The sequence below is a fragment of the Macaca fascicularis genome, chromosome 9, assembly GCF_037993035.2.
Source record: "Macaca fascicularis isolate 582-1 chromosome 9, T2T-MFA8v1.1".
NCBI classification, from domain to species: domain Eukaryota; kingdom Metazoa; phylum Chordata; class Mammalia; order Primates; family Cercopithecidae; genus Macaca; species Macaca fascicularis.
The window spans coordinates 52365760-52388378 of NC_088383.1; the positions used below are offsets into that span (position 1 = coordinate 52365760).

General features: G+C 57.3%; 1 protein-coding gene across 3 annotated transcripts in view; it reads left to right on the plus strand.

Moving 5' to 3' along the window:
• Nucleotides 1-22619, plus strand: part of RET (ret proto-oncogene) — a 53074-nt gene that overhangs the window by 22035 nt on the left and 8420 nt on the right. For 2 of the 3 annotated variants that reach the window (XR_012417627.1, XR_010577937.2), the window contains exons 2-15: nt 1161-1424; nt 3061-3348; nt 5577-5818; nt 7035-7230; nt 9687-9886; nt 11962-12220; nt 12864-12989; nt 13617-13727; nt 14328-14447; nt 15259-15515; nt 17365-17512; nt 19194-19301; nt 20361-20575; nt 20843-20981. Coding sequence is in view for 1 of the 3 variants with exons in the window: in XM_005565037.4 (XP_005565094.2) it covers nt 1161-1424; nt 3061-3348; nt 5577-5818; nt 7035-7230; nt 9687-9886; nt 11962-12220; nt 12864-12989; nt 13617-13727; nt 14328-14447; nt 15259-15515; nt 17365-17512; nt 19194-19301; nt 20361-20575; nt 20843-20965 (2657 nt within the window). In the remaining 2 variants the exon portion in view is untranslated. The remainder of the gene's footprint in view (nt 1-1160; nt 1425-3060; nt 3349-5576; nt 5819-7034; nt 7231-9686; nt 9887-11961; nt 12221-12863; nt 12990-13616; nt 13728-14327; nt 14448-15258; nt 15516-17364; nt 17513-19193; nt 19302-20360; nt 20576-20842; nt 20982-22619) is intronic. The other variant, XM_005565037.4, reaches the window with a different exon arrangement.

The window sequence follows — 22619 nt, forward strand, 5'->3', positions numbered from 1 at the left end:
CTACTAAGAAAATACAAAATTAGCCAGACATGGTGGTGCATGCCTGTAATCCCAGCTACTCGGGAGGCTGAGGCAAGAGAATCGCTTGAACCTGGGAGGTGGAGGTTGTGATGAGCCGAGATCGCGCCATTGCATTCTAGCCTGGGCAACAAGAGCAAAACTCCATATCAAAAATAAATAAATAAATAAATATTAAAAATTGCATAGATAAGATGCCAGCCTGGGCAATAAGAGCAAAACTCCATATCAAAAAGAAATGAATAAATACTACATAGATAAGATGCACGGACCTTAGCTGTACAATGCAGACTAATGAATATACCCGTGTGATCTGCACCCCTCTCGGATATAGGACCTTCTCCAGAAAGTGCCCTGTGGCCCTTCCCAATCTGTCCACCTCCCCCACACCCCTGCCCGCCACAGGCAGCCAGTCTGATCCATTGCCTAATATCCATCCAGAATCGTGCCATGTGTGCTCTCCTCTGCCTGGCTTCCTCACCTTGGCATAGTGTGTGTGTGTGTGACCCATCCAGGTGTTCGTGTGTATCCATAGTTCATCCTTTTTCATTGCTGGGCAGGATTCTGTGGCGTGGCTGGACCATGGTCTGCCTGTCCATCCACCTGCTGAAGGGCCTCTAGGCTCTTGGCTTCTATGAATCATCCTTCCAGTTCCAACTATGGCATTTGATAGACATGTTTTCATTTTTCTTGAATGAATGGAGTGGAATTGCAGGGTCATATGGTAGGCGTATGTTTAGATAAAGACTTATGACTTTCCTATAAAGTGCTTTCTTCATTTGTTGGCAACTGTTGCCCGCCCTGCGTGGCTGGCAGTGTCACCTGCCCTTGAACACTCTGGCTCTGGGTGATCTGTTGAGAAGTCTGTATGGTTCGGGCGCCCTTCCGGCTTGGACGATTGAGAATAGGCTTGTCATTGAGGATACTGCCTCCCCTGTTTCCTTCTCTTTTTCTATTTTAAAGCAGTTTTTTTCTAGCCCGTGTGTAACTATACAAATAATTGAGTGTTCATGTTATCAGGAACAGAGATGAAAAACTCCTGCTAAGATCAGAATTTTAAGTTAATGATTTTGTGTGTGTGTGTGTGTCCTTGAAGAAGCCTTATCCTCACCATCCCTCACTCACTTCCCTACTTCCCACAGTGGCATTGGGCCTCTACTTCTCAAGGGATGCTTACTGGGAGAAGCTGTATGTGGACCAGCCGGCTGGCACACCCTTGCTGTACGTTCACGCCCTGCGGGACGCCCCTGAGGAGGTGCCCAGCTTCCGCCTGGGCCAGCACCTCTACGGCACGTACCGCACGCGGCTGCATGAGAACAACTGGATCTGCATCCAGGAGGACACCGGCCTCCTCTACCTTAATCGGAGCCTGGACCGCAGCTCCTGGGAGAAGCTCAGTGGCCGCAGTAAGGGAGCCGCCCCAACACCCACCCCTGTGCCCCACCCCACCCCTTCCTCAAGCCGCCCTCATCACAGCCACTGGCACTGAGGCTCGGGGTGGCTTCCCCACCACCCCTGCTGTGGAAAGCGTCAGGGGTTAGGTGAGGCTGGCCTGCCTCTGTGTCCAGCCTGGAGAGAAGCCAGGACAAGCTTCAGGGCTGCCTGAGGCTGTAGGAGTTTGGAGACACACGGGAATCATCTGGGTACACTCTTCTGCCAGACCGGAATCCCTCTTCCAGTGGGGCTAAAAAGGATTAGGAGGTTTCGAGAGAGGGAGTGAGTGGGACTGGAAAAATCCCAAGGTTTTGATTTAGCAAATGACCTGCAACTCTCTGGAGAAGCGGCAGTTCCCAAGGAAAGCCTGACTTCTTATCGGCAGCTGGCTGCCCTTGTACCTGGCAGGGACTTGGGCCTGTCCCAGGTGTCCAGGGAGGAAAGAGGAGCAGTCAGAGCCGGAGTCATGGCCACATGTGACATTGGTAATGGGAGGGGTGTGGGGGGGAAGCAGAGCCCCTGTGACAGAGAACAGTCACCTGGTAGTTCCCATCCCCAGCACCCCTCCAGGGCCACGACTCTCACAGCCCTCACAACTACCCTGAGCCCTGTCTGCTGGGGAGAGGCAAGCCTCAGGCTGTGAATGCAGAGCAGGCATCCCTGCCCTACCCAGGCAGAGTGACTGATCTGTCTTCCAGGGACAACCAGGGTGCAGGGGAGGGAGGGGGCTTGGGTGAGCAGCTCCCTCCAGCGCAGCCCAGGCAGTTCCTGGAGGAGGCGGCATCTGAGATAGGTCGTGGTTCCATGCACTTAGTTGCTGCCCTCTTCATCCTGCTCCCCCAGGGTGGAGCTTGAGGAACGGGAGTCCCTGGGAGGGGGCCAGCATGGAATTTGCCCTGGGCCTGCATTTCCTAGGAGGCCTAAGCCCTCCAAGGTGGGGAGAGGCTTCATGCACAGCCAGTTCCTGTTAAGGAAGAAACCACAGGGTAATTTAACAGGGAAAGTTTGTGTAAAGAATTAACTACAACAGGGGATTGGAGCAATGAGGCACAGGCTACAGGCTAGCAAAAAGTAAAGAGAATGCCAGAGTATATGGGAAGAGCAGCTCTGAGGAGCAGCCGCCCACCTAGGGCTGAGATGGAGGCTGGGAAAGCCCTCGCAGCCCAGCTGAAATGGCTGTGACACATGGGTGATGGAACTTGCCGGAAATGCCCCCCTCTAGGCATTGGGGAAGTATGTCTGTGGCCACTCCAAACCTCCTGGGGAGGATGTGGAGGGGGGGCACTGGTCACCCCTTACTGGAGAAGTTGCCAGCATCAGAGTTGGGGAGCCTTAGACCCAGTGCTCAGCGCACCTCCCTGAGGAAGGGGCCTCTAAGCTGAAAACTGAATGATGAGAGCTAGGCCTGTGGGGCACTGGTACTCTGGGCTGCAGGGCCGTGCAGCAGAGGTAATGAGGTGGCAGGCAGAGCTGGAACACCAGGCTGAGCTTTGTGGACCTTGGTGGGGACCAGGGTTTACACCAGCCCTGGAGCTCCTGCCTCCTCCCCATTCCCAACTGCCTGGCAGGTGTGGCCGACGCCCTCACAGACCTGACTTCTCTCTGCAGACCGCGGCTTCCCCCTGCTCACCGTCTACCTCAAGGTCTTCCTGTCACCCACATCCCTTCGTGAGGGCGAGTGCCAGTGGCCAGGCTGTGCCCGCGTGTACTTCTCCTTCTTCAACACCTCCTTTCCAGCTTGCACCTCCCTCAAGCCCCGGGAGCTCTGCTTCCCAGAGACAAGGCCCTCCTTCCGCATTCGGGAGAACCGACCCCCAGGCACCTTCCACCAGTTCCGCCTGCTGCCTGTGCAGTTCTTGTGCCCCAACATCAGCGTGGCCTACAGGCTCCTGGAGGGTGAGTGCCGACCTTGTGGGGCCACCCCACAGTGCCTGCTACTGCTGGGCTTGCTCTGCGAGCCCTTGACACAGGCCATCTGGTTTATTCTTCACCTCCATGCCATCAGTTCATTCAACATTCCAGAAGTACCTCTTGCATGCCTGCCAGGGGCCAGGTACTGTTCTAGGAGCTAACGATATAACAATGAACACAACAGGTTGGAATCTTGCCTGCCTGCAGCTTTCATTCTTGTGGGGCAGACAGAGCGTCTGAGCATGCCAAGGAAATCGGGTGGCTTCTGGAAGGAGCTAGCTTCCAGAAACTAGGAAACTGGGAAGAGGGAAACGCTGAGGAGGAGGGGAACAGAGGAGGAGACCTCCATTCCTCCATCGTAAATTGGGTGGTTGGGGTGGGGGCTAGCAGAGCAAAGGTGGGAGGGTGCCGGGTAGGCAGGCCTAGCCCCTTGGAGGGCACTACAGTGTGACCCTCGTGTGCCTGGAGTGCACTGAGCTACAGGGAAGAGCTGAGGCTGATAGGGCAGAATAGTTCTGGGGCAGGGGGCAGGTCTGGGAGCGCTTTCAGGGCTTTCTCCAGAGGAACATGGGGAGCTATGGAAGACTTTGGAGGGACGGAGTGCTGGCAGGACCTGTCTTAGTTTTAAAAGGATTAGCCAGACTGCTGTGTTAGGAATGGTTTGGGGTGGGAAGATTCAGGGGTGAAGCTGGGTGACAATCAGAAGGCTACAGGAGAAACCTCTGAACAGGAGGATGTGGGCTGTGATGCCGCGATGCGGGTGTAAGCTGAGGCATGGCAAGAAGCAGGCAGCTGCCGCCAGTCAGGGGGTGGGATGAGCTGGATCCCAGCGGAGAGGGGAGAAGGCAGCTGACCCAGTGCAGGGAGGCCCCATTTGACCATCTGAAAGTCAGGAAGTGGGGCTCAACCAGGTCACAGGCTGCACCCCTGGTAAGTGTGTCCTCCATTCACACTATATCACACAAACATGGCAAGAATAGTAAAAATCTCAGTAAAGGAAGAAAAGCCATCACTCTTGGTTTTTTGCATGCCGCCCTTTTCCACTAAAAATTATGTCATTAAATTTAGTTTAGTAGTGTTCTTTTTGTAATCACACTTGACAGAGGAAAGCATTATATGATAAGCATTTCCCACATGTGTAATTCATGCACAAGGCATGGTTCTGCCTGGGAGGCTTGTGGAGTTGCCCCCTCCTCCTTGGGGTTGGCTGTGGAGTCTTCAGCGGTGACCTTCCGCCTTCAGCATGCCCCCTTTTCTGGATTATTTCTGGAGGACAGATCGAGGGCAGGCTCACTGAAGAGTGTGTTGTGGTTCCTGGCCCTGCTTCAGGGGCGATGTTGAGCGCGAGCTGCCGTGCAGGGCACGGAGCATGCGCTTTTGCCTCAACATCCGGCCTTCAGAGGATGATCAGCCTGGCGACGCACTGGACAAGGAGTTGTAGAGTGGCGATGCACACTAGGCGGTCAGAAATCATTATGCATTAATGTCACATCATACCCCAGATGTCCACCGTGTTTGTTTTCAAGTGGTAGAATCGTGGCTTTATTTCTCACGTTCTCTAAAATGAACATATACATAATTGAAAAAAAAAAACACTAACATTTTTTAAAAAGCAGCCAAGGTCACCAATATGGTGAAACCCCGTCTCTACTAAAAATACAAAAATTAGCTGGGCGTGGTGGCGGGCGCCTGTAGTCCCAGCTACTCGGGAGGCTGAGGCAGGAGAATCGCCTGAACCCGGGAGGCAGAGATTGCAGTGAGCCGAGATGGCGCCACTGCACTCCCGCCTGGGCAACAGAACGAGACTCCGTCAGAAAAAAAAAAAAAAAAAAAAAAGCAGCCAAGGCCAGTAGCTGGCTCTCTCGGGCCGCAGTGCAGCTTGATCTGACCCGGAGCCACCCTTCCCCACACAAGGTCACTTCCGATCGAGGCCGGGTGGACGGAGGGGTGTCCCAGTCCCTACCGGTTGCTCAGGGTGCTGGTCCCCGCTCTTCCCCACCAGCATGAGTGAGGACGCAGCTGCAGCAGGACGTAAGCGCAAACTCGTGTTCGGAGTGCTGCGCTCACCTGTGGAGCGGAGGAGGGGAGGCCTGGGTCCTCGGCTGGCGTGCGGTGTGCGCCCCGCTCTGACCGCAGAGCCCCCTTCCCGAGAAAGGCGGCTGGCCCGGTCCCGGCTGGCGATCACGCGGGGCCCCTGTCTGCTTGGTGCGCAGGTGAGGGTCTGCCCTTCCGCTGCGCCCCGGACAGCCTGGAGGTGAGCACGCGCTGGGCCCTGGACCGCGAGCAGCGGGAGAAGTACGAGCTGGTGGCCGTGTGCACCGTGCACGCTGGCGCGCGCGAGGAGGTGGTAATGGTGCCCTTCCCGGTGACCGTGTACGACGAGGACGACTCGGCGCCCACATTCCCCGCGGGCGTCGACACCGCCAGCGCCGTGGTGGAGTTCAAGCGGAAGGAGGTGCTTGTTCGCGCGTGCTGTGGTCTACCCAGTGTTTGTCTCCCGCCGCAGTTCGTTTCTCTGTCAGTTTAGTGTCCGTGTAGCCACCCAATCATGTGGCCGACCATTCACGCGTTCATTTGTCCTTCGTCTCCGTCGGCCCCCTCTGTCCTAGGGGGAGGAGAAGGGGGAGTCCTGTCAGCACCCAGCGGGGTCTTGCCTTGGGAGGCTGGGAACCCTGGGTGCCCAGTCTGGGACTGACCAGGATGAGGCCCGAGGGCTCGCGTCTGGGGCACACTTGTGCCGCTGCAGGCGGGCGCGGCGCGCTGCCCGGGCGGGGAGCATCTGCCGGGAGGGCACTCCCTCCCACCAGCAGTCAGCCCCCAATGGGAGGGCCATTGAGTGACCAGGAGCGGTGCCGGGGATTGGAAAGGGACAGGAAGGCGGATCGCCGCCGGCCCGGCCCCGCCCCGCCCCTCTCCGGTTCGCGCTGATGGAGCGCCACCGCCACCTGCTGAGCCTCAGGCCTTCCTGCAACCGGCCCACTCCGCCGGGGCCGTGGGAGAGTGGGCGTGGAGACTGAGGTAGTGCGTTACCTTGTGCCGCTTCTCTGGGCACACCACGTGCAGGTTTGGCAGGGAAAGGAGGTCTGACCGAAAGTACACCTTGTGAGTAAAGGCTGTGTGGGCCTCCCTGGGCCGCCTAGGGGTGACAGCAGAGGCCTGGTGCGCAGAGCCATCCCAGGTGCCCCGCGGCTTTCCTCACAACCCCCTCCAGCCTGGGGGAGGAGGATGCTTCGAGCAGAGTGCTTTGATGTACACCTGGCCTCGGATCTCGGCTCTGCCATCTGTTCCTGTGTGACCTTGACCTGACCTTCACCCTGTAGGGCCCAGCTTCCTCAGGGGAGAGTGGAGGTGCTCATTCTGCTCTCTAGGGACCTTGATGGGACCTGCCAGCAGGGTGCCTGGGCATCAGCTGTAATTCTCCCTATAAGAGGTCTACATTGCACCTGTTACACAGAGGGTCAGTGGCTCAAGGAAGGTGACTGGGCCAGGCTGGCCAGTGACCCCGTGGGAACTTGAATCTAGGTCAGACAGTCCCCATACCTGGCTCTGACAACGCACACCTGGTCCACCTGTGGGCTGCGTGGGACGTGCAGCATCCTGAGGTCTCTGGTTTTGGGGGGTCTGAGGGGCCACTCTCACCTGCACTGACCAACGCCCTCTGCATCCTGCAGGACACTGTAGTGGCCACTCTGCGTGTCTTCGATGCAGACGTGGTACCTGCGTCAGGGGAGCTGGTGAGGCGGTACACAAGCACGCTGCTCCCCGGGGACACCTGGACCCAGCAGACCTTCCGGGTGGAGCACTGGCCCAACGAGACCTCAGTCCAGGCCAACGGCAGCTTCGTGCGGGCGACCGTACATGACTATAGTAAGAGGGGCTGGTGGCATGGCCTGGCTGGGCCCCCAGGAAATGAAGTGCTCGTTCTTCATGGGCAAGCAGCACCCCACACACATGCACACCTGGCATGGCCCTCTGTGGCCCAAGCCACTTCCCCTCCACCCTCTTCGAAGCACTTCCTGTGTCTCTGCCAGGCCTGCCCTCCATCCACCAGCAGGGCTTTCACCATGGGTCCTCTCTTCCTGAGCTGCACCATGGCCGACCCTGGCAGGGCCCTACCACACCCCCATGCTAACCTCGCCAGGGCTCACCACTGATTGCAAACATACATGTCACCTGAGGCTTTCCTCCCGCCCCTGGCACTCCATCATTGCCCCTAAGGTATCTCAAATGCTTAGGGATTATTGCTCCAGCCTTATCAGCTCTCTGCTAAACAGTCTGGTATACAGAAGCAGCCCTGAGCCAGGTCAGGGCTTCTGAGCCCATTGTCCTGCCTGACTCCTGACATGTGCCACCATGCTCACCTGCTTGCAGGGCACCTTTCAGCTGAGGCCTTGCTTCCTGCCTCCCTCCCCCACCTCCTGCTGATTTCTCCTGGGATGGCCTTCCAAATAAACCACCTGCATTTGGGGTCTGTGTCTGGGGGAACCCCGGGCCATGGGTCCTTCGCCCCTTTCTGCCTGGCCTGGTCCTGTTCATTCCTCAGTCCTCCCCACCTCACCAAGCCTATGGAGGCCCCACCTGTCAGAAGGGAGACAGCCTCCTTGCCCTGGCACTGAACACCCTGTCTGCCAGAGTGCCCCTCCCATCATTGTTTCTACCGCATGAGAACTAGAGCGGAAGCACGCGGCAGGTACACGGACGGCATGACTTCCAAGGCTTGGCCTGCAGGGTCATTGGGTCTGCTGGAGGCTCCTGCAGTGGAGGGGAGTTCTCCCATGCTCTGGGGAAGCTGTTTGGAGGGCTCTAGCATGTTCTTCCCAGGGCCTTGGTAATGCAGACCTTTAAGCCCCCATGTCACACACACACACACACACACACACACACACACACACACACACACCCTGTTACCCCCAAAAAACGAAACTCTGTAAAACATTTTAAAGAGGTTTATTCTGAGCCAGGATGAGTGACCACAGCCTGGAGAAAACACAAACCCAAGAAACCTTGAGTAAGTGGTCCCCAGGTCCAAGGTGGTGGGGTTACAGTTTGCTTTTATACATTTTAGGGAGACAGGAGTTATAACCAAGGACATAAATCAACACTTGGAAGGTATGCATTGGTTTGGCCCCAAAATGCAGGGTATCTTAAAGCAGGGGCTTACAGGTTAGAGGTACATGCAGAGATTCTTTAATTTACAGTTGGTTGAAAGAGTTAAGCTTTGCCTAAAGACTTCAGGTCAGTACAAAGGAATGTTAAGGAGGCCTGCTATGTGTCGCGTGATGCTATACAGGGTCAGGATGGAAAGTAAACCGCGTTATACCTGGGTAATAAAAAAAAAAAAGGTTTTTAACAAGATTTTATGGGCCAGGCATAGTGGCTCACACCTATAATCCCAGCACTTCAGGGAGACCGAAGCGGATGGATTGTTTGAGTCCAGGAGTTCAAGACCAGCCTGGGCAACATGGTGAAACCCTGTCTCTACAAAAAAATACGAAAAATTAACTAGGCGTGGTAGCACACGCCTAGATTCCAGGAACCTGGGAGGCTGAGGTGGGAGGATGGCTGGAGCCTGGGCGGTTGAGGCTGCAATGAGATGCAACAGAGCAAGACTCTGTCTCAAAAAAGAAAACCAATGTTATGGTTTGTAGGGTGTTACTTAACCCTTGCCTGGCATGGCCTTAGGTCCTATTTATAATTGGTATCTTACTGCCACAAGAGTCTGTTCTGTCAGTCTTATGATCTCTGTTTTAATGTTAAAGACGGTCAGTTGTGTCCAAACTCCAGCAGGAAGAGGGCCTAATAAGGCAAGTCCACCCTGCCTTCCTGTCATGGCCCAGAATTCTGTTTTTAAGGTTTTTCTGGTGTCCTCTTGGCCAAGAGGGGATCTATTCAGTTGGTCTGGAGACTTAAGATTTTAATTTTAGTCTACAACTCTATACACAAACACCCCATACATACAGGCACAAATACCCTATGTACAGACACCACACACATGCATACTACACACTTACACATACCACATACACGCATACCACACAAGCATATCATACACACAGACACCTCATAGAGTGCGTGCACATGCACACACACACAGGCTGCCTCAAACTGAGAAGGGTTCCCTGGACTTTCAGTTCAGCAAATCCCAACATTTGAACATTGGTGCTAACTTAGGACCAGCCCCCAGGCCGGTCGCATGGCACTGTACGTGTGAAAGTGCATGTTTGCACCAGTGTGTGTGCAGGGCTGTGTCTGGGAAGAGGCGTGCTACATATGAGGAAGCAGCCAGAGCAGCTCGGTGGTCATTGTTGTGCCCCCACCTGCAGGGCTGGTTCTCAATCGGAACCTCTCCATCTCGGAGAACCGCACCATGCAGCTGGCTGTGCTGGTCAATGACTCGGACTTCCAGGGCCCAGGAGCGGGCGTCCTCTTGCTCCACTTCAACGTGTCGGTGCTGCCGGTCAGCCTGCACCTGCCCAGTAGCTACTCCCTCTCTGTGAGCAGGAGGGCTCGTCGATTTGCCCAGGTGAGCCCACACCCACTGCCCATCTGGGGAAGATTGAAGGGCCAAGGGACATGGGGGCACAGGGAGGCAGGTGACACTGCCTCTTGGCCCAACCAGCACAGAGTAGACTGGGTGGAGTCCTGAACCCAGGGCCAGGAGGTACAGCTGGGTGCACAGAAGAGGCCTGGGAGAGCTCACAGTGGGCGGGGCTAGGGGCTCCTTGGGCCTCTCTTTTTTCCCCCTTTCCATTCTTGGTATCTTTAAAATGTTTTTTCAAAAATGCAAGAGTAATGCTGGGTAAATCTACATATATGGTGACTTGGAAAAATCTTCCTGGTAAATTGGTAAGTGAGAGTGGCTTGCAGAGATGTTGGTCCCCACGTGACTCCCTTTGTGCAAAAGCAGATCTTTCCTGACGGGGATCTGCAAGTGTGCAGAGATCACAGTGCTGTCCACAGTCATGCCCTCAGGGGGAGGCAGAAAACGCTTCCACTTTTTACCTTTTGTAACTAGGTTTGCTAAAAAGCGTACATTTATATTTGTCTTTGGAAAATAATGATTAGAAAGAGAAAACATAAAAATAATAAATACTCATTAAAGAAGATGAGGCATGAGGTGTGATCCCTTCTGCCTGCAGGTGCCAGTGTTGCACGTCATGGCGTTCTTTCTGGGATGTTTCTCGTAAGCACTTATTAAGTTGACTTGAAACTGCAGCACGCATGGTCTCACATGCCGCTCTCCCTCGCAGAGCAGCCCGCAGCGCCTCCTCTTCAGAGGGCCATTGGCCAGTTCTTTCAGGTGGTTCTGTGCCCACATCAGCTCCTGTCAGCCACCTGTGTCCAGCCCACAAGGGAGCCCACCCTTGGACATATCCAAGCTCCCCGACCACCCACATGGCCTTTAATGGGAGAGGGATCAGAGACGGAGGGGCGACAAGGCAGAGGGACCTGGGGGTCTCACAGGGGGCGGGGCAGGAGCAGGCATTGCTGGAGGTGAGTCACCTGCCCTCTGTCAGGCTCAAGAACGAGGGCCTGAATCCCAGTCCAGCCTCAGCCTCACTGTGGTCTCACCCCTCTCCCCAGTTTGTAAAGCTGTGAATTAGGGACAGGAACCCTGGACAATTTGGAGAGTCACAAGAGAATTTGGAAGTGGGCTTTGTAGGGGGAAGTGAGGAGGCCCAGGAAGCTGGTTTTTGCTGTGGTCACATGGGCCTGGGAGAGCCCAGCCCTACTCTGGCTGGCCCCTGTCTCACCATCTGTGGAACTTTTGGTTTCAAGCAACTGCAAGAGTTGCCATGAGGCTGAAAGAATTCAGCTGCCTGGCTCCAGGACCTGGCATCCCCAGGAGAGGCCCCTCTTTCCCAGGGGCTCTGGTCAAAGTCCCAGGGAGGCCCCTTGGTCCTGGCTCCAGGGCCTGGCGTCCCCAGGAGAGGTCCCTCTTTCTCAGGGGCTCTAGTCAAAGTCCCAGGGAGGCCCCTTGGTCCTGGCTCCAGGGCCTGGCATCCCCAGGAGAAGAGGCCCCTCTTTCCCAGGGACTCTAGTCAAAGTCCCAGGGAGGCCCCTTGGTCCTGCATGGGCTGGGGCAACCATGCTCCCGAGTGTTGTGGCTGGGGTTCAGTGCTCTGACCAGGGGACACCAGGGCAGGGTGGACCTCTAAACCCTGTGCACTGAGGGAGGAGTAAGGGATCCCCAGAGCACTGCTGGGGCAGCTGGGGAGGAGCGTGGGAGACATTCTGGTGGCCTTGGTGTCTGAGTGAGGGAGAAAAGGGGAGTAAAGGGTTAAGTCAGGGCCTGCCTGGGGCTTTTCCTGCCACCAAACTGAACCTCGAGGCCCTGGGTTGCTTTGACCTCCGGCTCCCAGGAACAGAGGCAGCTGGTGACATGTGGCCTGAGTGGAGCTGGGCAGGGCAGGGCCGGGGCAGGTGGGTGGGTCTGCAGGCTCTGAGGGGATGGAGGACAGGGCGCTCAGCGGGGCTGCTGTCTTCAGGTTCAGTTGGGGGCTGTTCCAGAACTCAGGCTGTGTGGGAACCTCTACCCTCAGGCCACTGCAGGCCGGTCCAGCGGCCTGGTTAAGGTGTTCCCCTGTGCCCCCCTAGATTGGGAAAGTCTGTGTGGAAAACTGCCAGGCGTTCAGTGGCATCAATGTCCAGTACGAGCTGCATTCCTCCGGCGCCAACTGCAGCACACTAGGGGTGGTCACCTCGGCCGAGGACACCTCGGGGATCCTGTTTGTGAACGACACCAAGGCCCTGCGACGGCCCAAGTGTGCTGAGCTTCACTACATGGTGGTGGCCACCAACCATCAGACCTCCAGGCAGGCCCAGGCCCAGCTGCTTGTCACGGTGGAGGGGTTGTGTGAGTGCCTGCTCCAGGAAGGAATGGGTTGGGGACCTGGGGGCTTCCGGAGCCTGGGCCTGCTGCCCTTTGAAAAAAACAGTACAGCTGCAAGGCTTAGCTGGGGAGTGGGGAAGGCATGGACCAGCTTTACCGTGAGTGACCCAGCAATAAATGGTTGTCCCTTCCAGATAACATACAGGACCTTGGTTAAATTTGAATTTTAGGTAAACAACAGGCAGTTTTTTGGTATAGGTGTGTTCTGTGCAACCTTTGCAGCTTCTCGAAAGACACACCTCCAGGCCCATCCATGCCCTCTTAGGAACATGCTGAGCAGCTGCCATTCATGCCATTCATTGTGTATCTGAAATGCAGGTCCCACAGGGCGTCCTCAGCATCGTTGGCCGAATCTGGCTGCCCTCACATCCTTCCTCCTGTACTTACCCCAGCCCAGGTGACCCCCGCTTTGTGACCATGATGTCCTGTACCCTGCCCTGTGCTCTGTGCTCCTGGCACTGGCTTTGCTGCCCTGGGTCTGCCACTCCAGTCCCCTTGGGCTCCATCTGTGAGGCAGCTCAGCTGGTACTGTTCCCTGTCCTTGGGCACTGGCTGGGCGCTGGACCCAGGCCAGCCCCCTGTGACCCTGCTTGTCTGCCACCTGCAGATGTGGCCGAGGAGGCGGGCTGCCCCCTGTCCTGTGCAGTCAGCAAGAGACGGCCAGAGTGTGAGGAGTGTGGCGGCCTGGGCTCCCCAACGGGCAGATGTGAGTGGAGGCAAGGAGATGGCAAAGGTAGGTCCTGGAAACGCCCGAGGGATGCCTGCAGGGGCAACGGCACCGGTAGAAACGGGGTCCTGGGGCCCTGCCAGCCTGGGGTGGCTCTCCCTGCTCCAGGTCTGCTTCTGGCACCTCATCCCCCACGTGGCTCACGATGCCAGCATAGTGGGCAGCAGTGCAGGGCTGGGGAGAGGGCTTGTGAATACAGCAAATGGTCCCCAGGCTGGAGTCACTCTGGACTTGGGAAGGTCTGAACCAAAGTTGGGATGTGCTGGGGACAGAATGGCCTTTTCTGGGAAGTCCTCGTCCAGGGGATGTGGTGTGGGCAGGGGACTCATTGTCTGCATCAGCCAGAGGCCAGCCTGGGTGTGCCCACCACCATGAGGGGCCCTCACTGTGCAGCCCTGAGAGGGTCCTGGCCTCTTTGCTGTAAGGGCCACCTGTGTGAGGAACCCCCCATACCTCCTCTCCCATAAGCTGTGGCTCCCCAGGATGCTTCCGCTGGCAAGGCTCTGTGTGTGGTGTTTCCCTGCTCAGGGCTCCATTTGCTCCTCCCTAGAGGGGCAGGATCGGCCTAGGAGGTGGTGGGGGCATGTGGCGGGGCTCCCACGTGGGTGACAGCCTGCTGTGTGTCCTGTGCAGGGATCACCAGGAACTTCTCCACCTGCTCTCCCAGCACCAAGACTTGCCCCGATGGCCACTGCGATGTCGTGGAGACCCAAGACATCAACATTTGCCCCCAGGACTGCCTCCGTAAGCAGGGTTTAATGAGGGCATGGGAACAGGTAGGAGATAGTAGGGGAAACCTGGATCCCACATGCACTTCAGCCAGAGTTGCCAGAGCTGTCAGTTTTATGCATCAAGCTGAGCCTCTTGTGCATTTCAGCGTCACCCTGGCCATGGGGAGGGAGCAGGGAGGGTCAGGGATGGGGGGAGGCAGGGACACACAGACACACAGACTGTCCAGGTCCCTGCTGAGGCCCCAGAAATTGGCACACACAGATTTCAGAAGCAGAGAATGGTCAATAGGGACACTGACAGGGAAAGTGTGGCCCTGAGCTAGACAAGGGACCCTGCAATGTGCTGGTCAGGCCACCAGGCTCCAGTTTTGGAGGCAGAGTCCTTTGTTCAGATGAAATGTTAGGAGGGGGCCTGGCTTCACCCATGGCTTCAGAAAGGCACTGTGACCGAACCCTGCCCGGCTGAGCTAAGCTGCTGGGCGCCTGGCCTCCCTGGGCCTATGCTTGCAACACCAGTTGGGGAGGGGGGCTCCTTGGGACAGTGCCCTCGAAATATGGGGGCCTGGGGTGGTCAGGCACCCCAGGGGGCTGAGTGGGCTATGTCTGCCCTCAGGGGGCAGCATTGTCGGCGGGCATGAGCCCGGGGAGCCCCGGGGGATTAAAGCTGGCTATGGTACCTGCAACTGCTTCCCTGAGGAGGAGAAGTGCTTCTGCGAGCCCGAAGACATCCAGGGTGAGTGGGTGGCAGCCACGACCACCACCACCTCCTGGGCCCATGGAGGTCTCAACAGCACATCTGAGGTCCCAACAAGGGAGGAAATTGCTGGGAGGCGAGTGGGCCCCATGAGACTTCCCTCCCTCCCTCTGGGCCTCTGTTACTCCATTGGTGCAACCCAGGAGAGGGGCCAGAGCCCCTATAAAGTGTCCTCTGGCCCTGAGTTCTATGATGAACAGGCCAGAAAAGCAGTTCTTCCACCAAACAACTTGTCAGGGTGACAGGTCACTATCCCTGTGACCATGCATCTGGGACCCACCCAGGAACACATTTCAAGGTCAACAGGTATGGTGGGTGGCACAGCCACACTGACTACACTCAGGGATGCGGTTCTGCCTGAGCACAGGGACACATTTCTGGTATTGAGTTTTCCGGTATTATATAGCCCTACATCATGAGCCACTTAACATTTTCATAAAGAAAATGCCAAAGACATTTGGAACAGAGGAAAATTTTAACCTCCCCTGCCAGCCCTCCAGTGCCAGCTGGTGTAGTGAGCATAGCCTCTGCTGTGTGACCTTGGCAGGCTGCTCAGCCTCTCTGAGCCTCTGTCACCATCTGTAAGAGGGCAATAGTAGTCTAGGAGGGGGCAGTAAATGGCAGTACCCATGCCCAATGGGGTGTTCTCAGGCCTTCCCACACCTTCATGGCCACTTCCCCGCTGGTGCGGACACGGTTGGCTGGAGAGCCATGCGGTGGAGCATGCGCAGCCTGTACCCAGTGGTGCCGAGCCTCTGGGCCTGGAGCCTCACACCGCCCCCACCCACAGATCCACTGTGCGACGAGCTGTGCCGCACGGTGATTGCAGCCGCCGTCCTCTTCTCCTTCATCGTTTCGGTGCTGCTGTCTGCCTTCTGCATCCACCGCTACCACAAGTTTGCCCACAAGCCACCCATCCCCTCAGCTGAGATGACCTTTCGGAGGCCCGCCCAGGCCTTCCCGGTCAGCTACTCCTCTTCCGGCGCCCGCCGGCCCTCGCTCGACTCCATGGAGAACCAGGTCTCCGTGGATGCCTTCAAGATCCCGGTGAGGGTCCCTATGGGGCAGGGAAGACCACCTGCCCTCCCCAGATGCCTTCCAGGGAGGGAGGCCAGCTGGGGAGAGGAGGCTATCCCATGAGGGACTGCCAACACTGGGCAGACGAGGCCCGTGCTCTGCCCCTATTTCCGTAGGGTGCTGTGTGGGGACAGTCTGTGGGGTGGAACTATGATGAGGTGCTGTTCCCATCCAGGTGAGAGGCAGTGGTCAGGGTCGCAGCATCGGGCAGGGGAGCAGCAGTGTGGACGGAGGGACACTGAAATCAGAGGGGGGTGCCTCTCTGGAGAGCCTGGCCTGCAGGTCTGCGTGTGTTGCTCAGAGCCTCCAGGCTGTGCTGAGCACCCTGGAGCCTCCCTGTCCCGGCCAGGCCTGCTGTGTGGTGCTTCTGCCCTCTTCTGGTGGTGGCCTGCCCCTTCAGTGTCCCCACTAGCACTGTCCAGGGCGCTGGAAGCCAAGCCTCGTTCTGGGAGGAAAAGAGGCTCAGAGCCAAGGGTGTGAGTGAACGGTGAGCCATGCAGCTTATGGTGGCGTGAATACCTCCTCGGCAGGAGCCTCCAGGGAGGAAACTGAGCACCCAGTGGCCACAGGGCCCTGGCAGTTGCCATCTCAGGCTGGGAGGTAACCTGGGATTCCTGGGAGGGGCCACATCCCACAGCACAGCTCAGCCTGAGGCCTCGGCCCTGGAGCCTCCGTTCAGGCAACACCCAGCCCTCGGTAAGGGTGTGGGCCAAGGAGGCCTTCCCAGATGTGGCCACTGCCACTTCCCCACCAGCTTTCCTAGTTGGTGGTCCCCGTCCTGGCCTGGCCGCAGCTTACTCTCGTGGCAGGGCTCTAGGAGGAGCCTCCAGAGTCCTTCATAAACCCAGCGGGTTTGTGCAAGGCTGCCCAGGAAGGCCACACTGGTCTGGGCTGCTGCTGGCAGAGACCATCACCCTAACCCCAATCAGCTCCAGAGTCACACTCATCAGCAGCAGGTCTTGGACCTGTGACTCAACCTCAGTTTTTGAGAGGATCAGGTTGATGTCGCCCTCATGTGCTTACTGCAGTCTCTGGAGTGTGGTAAACGGGTTTCCAGTGCCAGCTGTGGAGGTGACAGCCGCAGGGAAGCCATGGCGATGTCGACACTGACCTTGACTGTGGCTTCCCAGGGAACATGGGGCCAGACCAGGATAGCCCAGGAGCAGGAGATCTGGGGTGACAGATGCCCATAGCTGGCACATCAGGGGAGGGTTCCTGGATCCTGGCAGGCTTTGGCCTCCCTGGTCAGAGTTCAAGCACTGGGGGTGGGGGTCCGGGAAGGCATCCGAAGCAGTCCCAAGTGGGCCCGATGTGTGGATAGAACTTTGATGGGAGGGCAGGGTGGTGGTGCCAGCAGGCAGAGTAAACGGGTACGTGAAGGCAGGTGGCAGCCCTGGAGGAGCAGTGGTTCCACACTTGGAGGCAGAACATGGTGGCGCCTTTCTTTGCAGGGGTGGCTATGTAGAGAAGTTGCCCTGGACACTTCCATTGTAGCTGGAGGTCCTGGGCTGGACCAGTGCTCATTTAGTCCTGGGGCAGGGGTCAGGGGAGACAGTAGACCAAGAGCCAGAGACGGTCAGAGTACTGAGTCCAAGCCATGCTGTGACCACACCTGTCATGTAGCAGCTCTCAGGGGCCTGGCTGTGGGGTCCTGCCCTGGACAGAGACAGGCAGCATTGCCTCTGGCTCAGATGACAGCTGGTTCTCTGCACATTGGAACTTGTCCATGGGGGCTCCTTTAAGGGTCTTGCCTTCTTCCTCCCCTGTCATCCTTACACTTTTCTCCCCTCTTCTCCCACTTCCCTCATCTCCAACATAGGAGGATCCAAAGTGGGAATTCCCTCGGAAGAACTTGGTTCTTGGAAAAACTCTAGGAGAAGGTGAATTTGGAAAAGTGGTCAAGGCAACGGCCTTCCGTCTGAAAGGCAGAGCAGGGTACACCACAGTGGCCGTGAAGATGCTGAAAGGTACCTGCCAGGCACAGGCACAGTGCACCTGGGGGAGTCTCTGGGGCGAGGGGGCGGGGTGAGGCCCCTCCTGCCCAGCATGGGACCCCGAAGAGCCCCCATGGCTGTTTTAGAGCGGCTGCAGTTGGGGGACCCCTCCCATGGACCACTTGGGCCTAGAGAAGCAGAGCGAGGACTTTGTTCTCCCTGGAAGGCTCTAGAGGTGCTGCTGTGCCAGTGCCACTGAAGATCTAAGCTTTAAACATTTAAAAAGCCCTTTGGTTTTGAGCTGATAGCCGTCTTCACTCCAGTCTACCCCATTCATTCCTCTCAGCCCAGTGTCTCCTGGGGTCCTGGTGAAGAGACCACCAGTAAGGACTGGCCCTCAATCTCAAGAGACCCCCATGGGCCTATCTCGCCTGCATGCCCAGTCATGCCACAAGTTTGGCTCTTGATAGGCACATGCACCTACCCGCACAGGCCTGCATGTCTGAGGCTGGTGACTGCACTGAGTGGCCCCCTCTTCTGTGGCCAGGCCCCAGCCCTGTGGACAGCCAGGCTGAATGGCAGTGAGGGAGAGTAGTTGGTGTACACAAGAATTATTTGCAGTAGTCAGGGGCTGCACAGCACAGGGTGCTTCCAGATGCCTACCCAGCCCCTCAGACTGGGTTCACCTCCAAGCCAGTAAAACCCTGGACTTTCCAGGGGTACGGGGAGACCCTTGGATTTCCTTCAGCCATGCACAGCCCCAGGCCGCCCACACCTGATCCAAGGGGTCCTGGGGCCCCGACTCCCCAAGTCCTCCTATGTTGGAAATGTCCTCTCCCTTCCAGACAATCCTTCAGGACAGAGGAGGTGGCACGGCACAGCTGGGCAGTGGGACAGCTGAGCTGGGAGGGATGGCTTAGCCATGTATTCTGACTCTTGGAATACCTTCAGGCCCAGGCACCTGCTGGGCATTCCAGGACAGCACTGGCCACCCTCGGGACGCGTGTGCTGGGCAGGCCACCCCTGTGGTGCCTCGTCCTCTTTCCATCATGCCTCTACAGTTAGACTCTCTGGGGAATCATGCTGTTCATTAAGAATAAGCCAGAATGTCAGGTGTTCAGTGCACTGGTAACACTGTTTTATCTCAGGTGCTAATGTGGGTCTTCTTAGTAACTAACGGAGTTTGAGCTGCTGACATGCGTGTGTGATGGATACATCAGCAGCATGGGAGATGCCTGGGCTCCAGGCTGGCCATCTCAGACGGGAGTGGGAAACGGGGAGCCTGATCGTGGTGTGTGGACCTCCTTCATGGCTCTCCACCTTCTCCAGGGCCTCTTCCCACAAGTCAGCGTGGGTACCTGGGGGAGTCCCCTCACCTTTCCAGAAGGATTAAGGAGGGGGATTTCTGTGGACCACTGTCTTCTAAAGACGACTACAGGAACATAATGCCACATACACAGGTGGCCCAGCCCTGGGACACTGGGGAAAGATCTGGCATGTGTGGATGCTGGCTCCTCAGGGTGCTTCTTCCTCAGGGCGGATGAAGCCCCTGTCCACTGACCCCAAAGGCTGGGAGAAGCCTCAAGCAGCATCGTCCTTGCAGGCCTCTCTGTCTGAACTTGGGCAAGGCAATGCCGGTCCATCCTGACCGGTATGGTCATGGAAGGGGCTTCCAGGAGGGATCGTTTGCAACCTGCTCTGTGCTGCATTTCAGAGAACGCCTCCCCGAGTGAGCTGCGAGACCTGCTGTCAGAGTTCAACCTCCTGAAGCAGGTCAACCACCCACATGTCATCAAATTGTATGGTGCCTGCAGCCAGGATGGTAAGGCGAGCTGCAGGGTGAGGTGGGCAGCCACAGCACCCAGGCTGGGGGCTCCATACAGCCCTGTTCTCCCTCTTTCTCCCTTTCCTGACTGCTCCTGCCCTGTTTTTTTCTCTTTCTGGAAGCCTTCCCTCTTTCTGGAAGCCTGGCTCAGGCCCCAGCCTGGAGCTTGTGTCTAGCTGAGTCCACGGGCTTAGTGGGCACTTCCCATCAGAGGAGCCGCGTGCTAGCCGCACTCCGTGGGCCCAGAGGGCTACTCAGAGGTCTCTGGTGTGACATTGCCATGTGTCCTCACCCAGTTCCGGGCTGAGCCTGCAGTGCAGGGAGCTCTAGGAATGGCCAGTGCATCCTGGGTACTAGGGTACCCTGGGTACCACAGGGCACTAGGTGTGCTGTGACCTCAGGTGACCCCAACCCCGCCCTGCATGACAGGAACTTTGCCACCATTTCTCAGATAAAGATCCAGGAGACCAGCCTGGTTTGTTGGTTTTTCAAACCACCGTGCTGCTCAGGGGCTTCCCAGCATGCATGTGCGGGTGTGTGTGAGAGGGATAGGGAAACACCGGGAGCACGCAGTAGGCATTCTGCTCAGCACCAGTAGAGTTGGAGGCTGGACCTGGGGCAGGACAGGCGGGAACAGGGAGCAGGCTGCGTCCAGAGCCCAGCGCCAGGCAGGAACCCTTGCATCTGCGCAGGTCTCTGCCTCCATCAGCACCCCCAGCCTGCACTGGGGCAGGACCCAGGAGGCAAAAAGGCATGGGGTCCTAGCATCGGGGGGGGGGGTGCCTCCCAGGGCAGTGTCACCTGCCTCAGGCAACTCTAGAAGGAGGCGCCCACACGAGCAGCAGGAGGCAGAGAGCAAGTGGTTCAAGAGAGAACTGAGACTTCAAGGTCTTTGATCTCCACGGAGCTGCAACTGTACTGCCCGAGGCAGGGCTGTGTCTGCCCCCTTACTCATTGGGTGGCTGGGCCTGGGGGTCCTGCAGCCTCCCACCCCGGCTCCCGAAAGACCGGAGCTGCCTGACCTGCACGCCCAGGGCCCCCTTTCTCCACCCCCAGGCCCGCTCCTCCTCATTGTGGAGTACGCCAAGTATGGTTCCCTGCGGGGCTTCCTCCGTGAGAGCCGCAAGGTGGGGCCCGGCTACCTGGGCAGTGGAGGCAGCCGCAACTCCAGCTCCCTGGACCACCCAGACGAGCGGGCCCTCACCATGGGCGACCTCATCTCATTTGCCTGGCAGATCTCACGGGGGATGCAGTACCTGGCCGAGATGAAGGTGCGTGCATATGGCTGTGCACCCAGCCAGCCCCGGTCAGGCCACACCCTGACCCACCATGTCCCTGCCACCCACATCCTGGCCTGCCACGTCCCCACCATGCCCCGCTCTAACCCGCCACGCCCCTGCCATGCCACACCCCCGGCCCAGGTCTCACCAGGCCGCTACCCGGGCCACACCCTACCCCTCTGCTGGTCAAACCAGGCTGAGCCAGTGACCGCTGCCGCTGGGCCATGGCCTGAGGACTTGTGCTGTTTTTCCTCGCAGCTCGTTCATCGGGACTTGGCAGCCAGAAACATCCTGGTAGCTGAGGGGCGGAAGATGAAGATTTCGGATTTCGGCCTGTCCCGAGATGTTTATGAAGAGGATTCCTACGTGAAGAGGAGCAAGGTGCCCAGTCCTGGGGGTGAGGCAGGGCTCCCGGAGATCCCAGCTGCACCACAGGGCGGGCAGTGCCCTTGAGACACCTAGGAAAGATACCGAAGATTTGTGGAACTCTAAGTTTTTTATAGCCCTCACCCCAAATCTTTCTGACCCTGGGTCCCCAAGGACCCAGTTAGAACTCCGCTCAGCCTCTGGCATGTCCCTCTCCTCCACGGCCTCGAGGGCACCCCTCCCCTGCAGCACTGACTGAGGTCCTTGCCACACTTTTCAGAGGCCACCTCATGCTGCGGAACTAACAGTCCTCTTCTGCAGAATAAAGGTCACCGTTCTGATGTGACCTTCGCTCTTTTCTCAAAGAAAGGTGGGATGAAATTAGCAGGATCGTCATTCTTTGCAGAAAGGAATGTACTGCTTTACAAGTGAGGCTTCTCCTGCACAAGGGCCTTGGATGCTGGGCTGGGTGAGTTTAGAGGCATAGGAACCCCCTGGACAGGATCCAGAAACGCAGCCCAGCTTTGTCCAAGGCTATGAAACAGGCAGTGGGCACCCTTGAGGACACCTGGTTCCCTACCGTGGTCCTAGTCCCAGGACAACTGCCTTGGCCCTTAGGTTTTCTGCCCACGTCAGCCCCTCTCCTGCAGCCTCCCAGTGGCAGCCCAGGCAGGTCAAGTTCAGGGGGCTGCTCAAAGGCCATGCTACCCAGACGTTCAGAGCAGACCCTGCTCAAAAAAGAAGAAGAAAAAAAAACAAAACAAAACACACACACACACACAAAAGGCAACTTCCTATGATTCAGCTTTACTCTGAGGGGTCTGGAAAAGTCATTTGTGTTGCCAGGGGTTGTGAGCTGTTCAGTTTCTTCTGGGGTTTCCCTTGTGACAGCAGATCTCAGAACTGCTGCAGGGGAAGGGGTAGGGGCTGGCCCGGGCTCTGTGGAGGGTGTGGACACAGCCTTCCTGTTGATGTACTGGTCCTCCAGGGAGAGAAGCTGAAGGCATTCCTACACAAGGTGTGCAGGCTGCACTGTCACACACTGCTACCAAGACAGCCACAGTGCCCTAAGGACATAAATCCCTAATGTGTTTAAGTAAAAGAAGTGACAGTAATGTTGTGTTACAACCTAAGGCACACATTTTTAAAATGGACTTGCACCTTCAGGCTTGTCTGTGGAGAAGCTGTTTCTCAAGTTACCCTGGAAAGGATTTGTTAGGTCAGACCCCAGCACTGATGAGGGATGTAGGAGGCCGGGGACACTCATTCAGAGATACTAAAAGCACCCTGCAACACAATAAGAGAGAAAAAACAGCCTCCCCCAAGGCACATAGACAAATCCCTTCCCTCAAGGCTCTTTCAGTGTGGTAGCTGCTGGCAAAGTGCCCAACATGGAAATGCTAGATGTTGGTTTCCCAAACACATTGGCCCTCAGAACCCTAGCAGAGATCTTGCTGGAGGAGTTCCAGGCCCATGCATAGGGAAGCACTGCTCTACACCACCAGCAGGCCTGTGTTGTGTGACAAACTGGCCCTGTGTGGCTGTGGGCAGGCAGCTGACTCCCGCCAGCATCTCAGCAATCCCCAGGAGGTTCAGGCTGAAGCTCCAGCCCCTTCAAAGCTGTGTGTGGCCAGCTCTGTGCCCAGGAGTGTCTACAGCACTCTGGCTG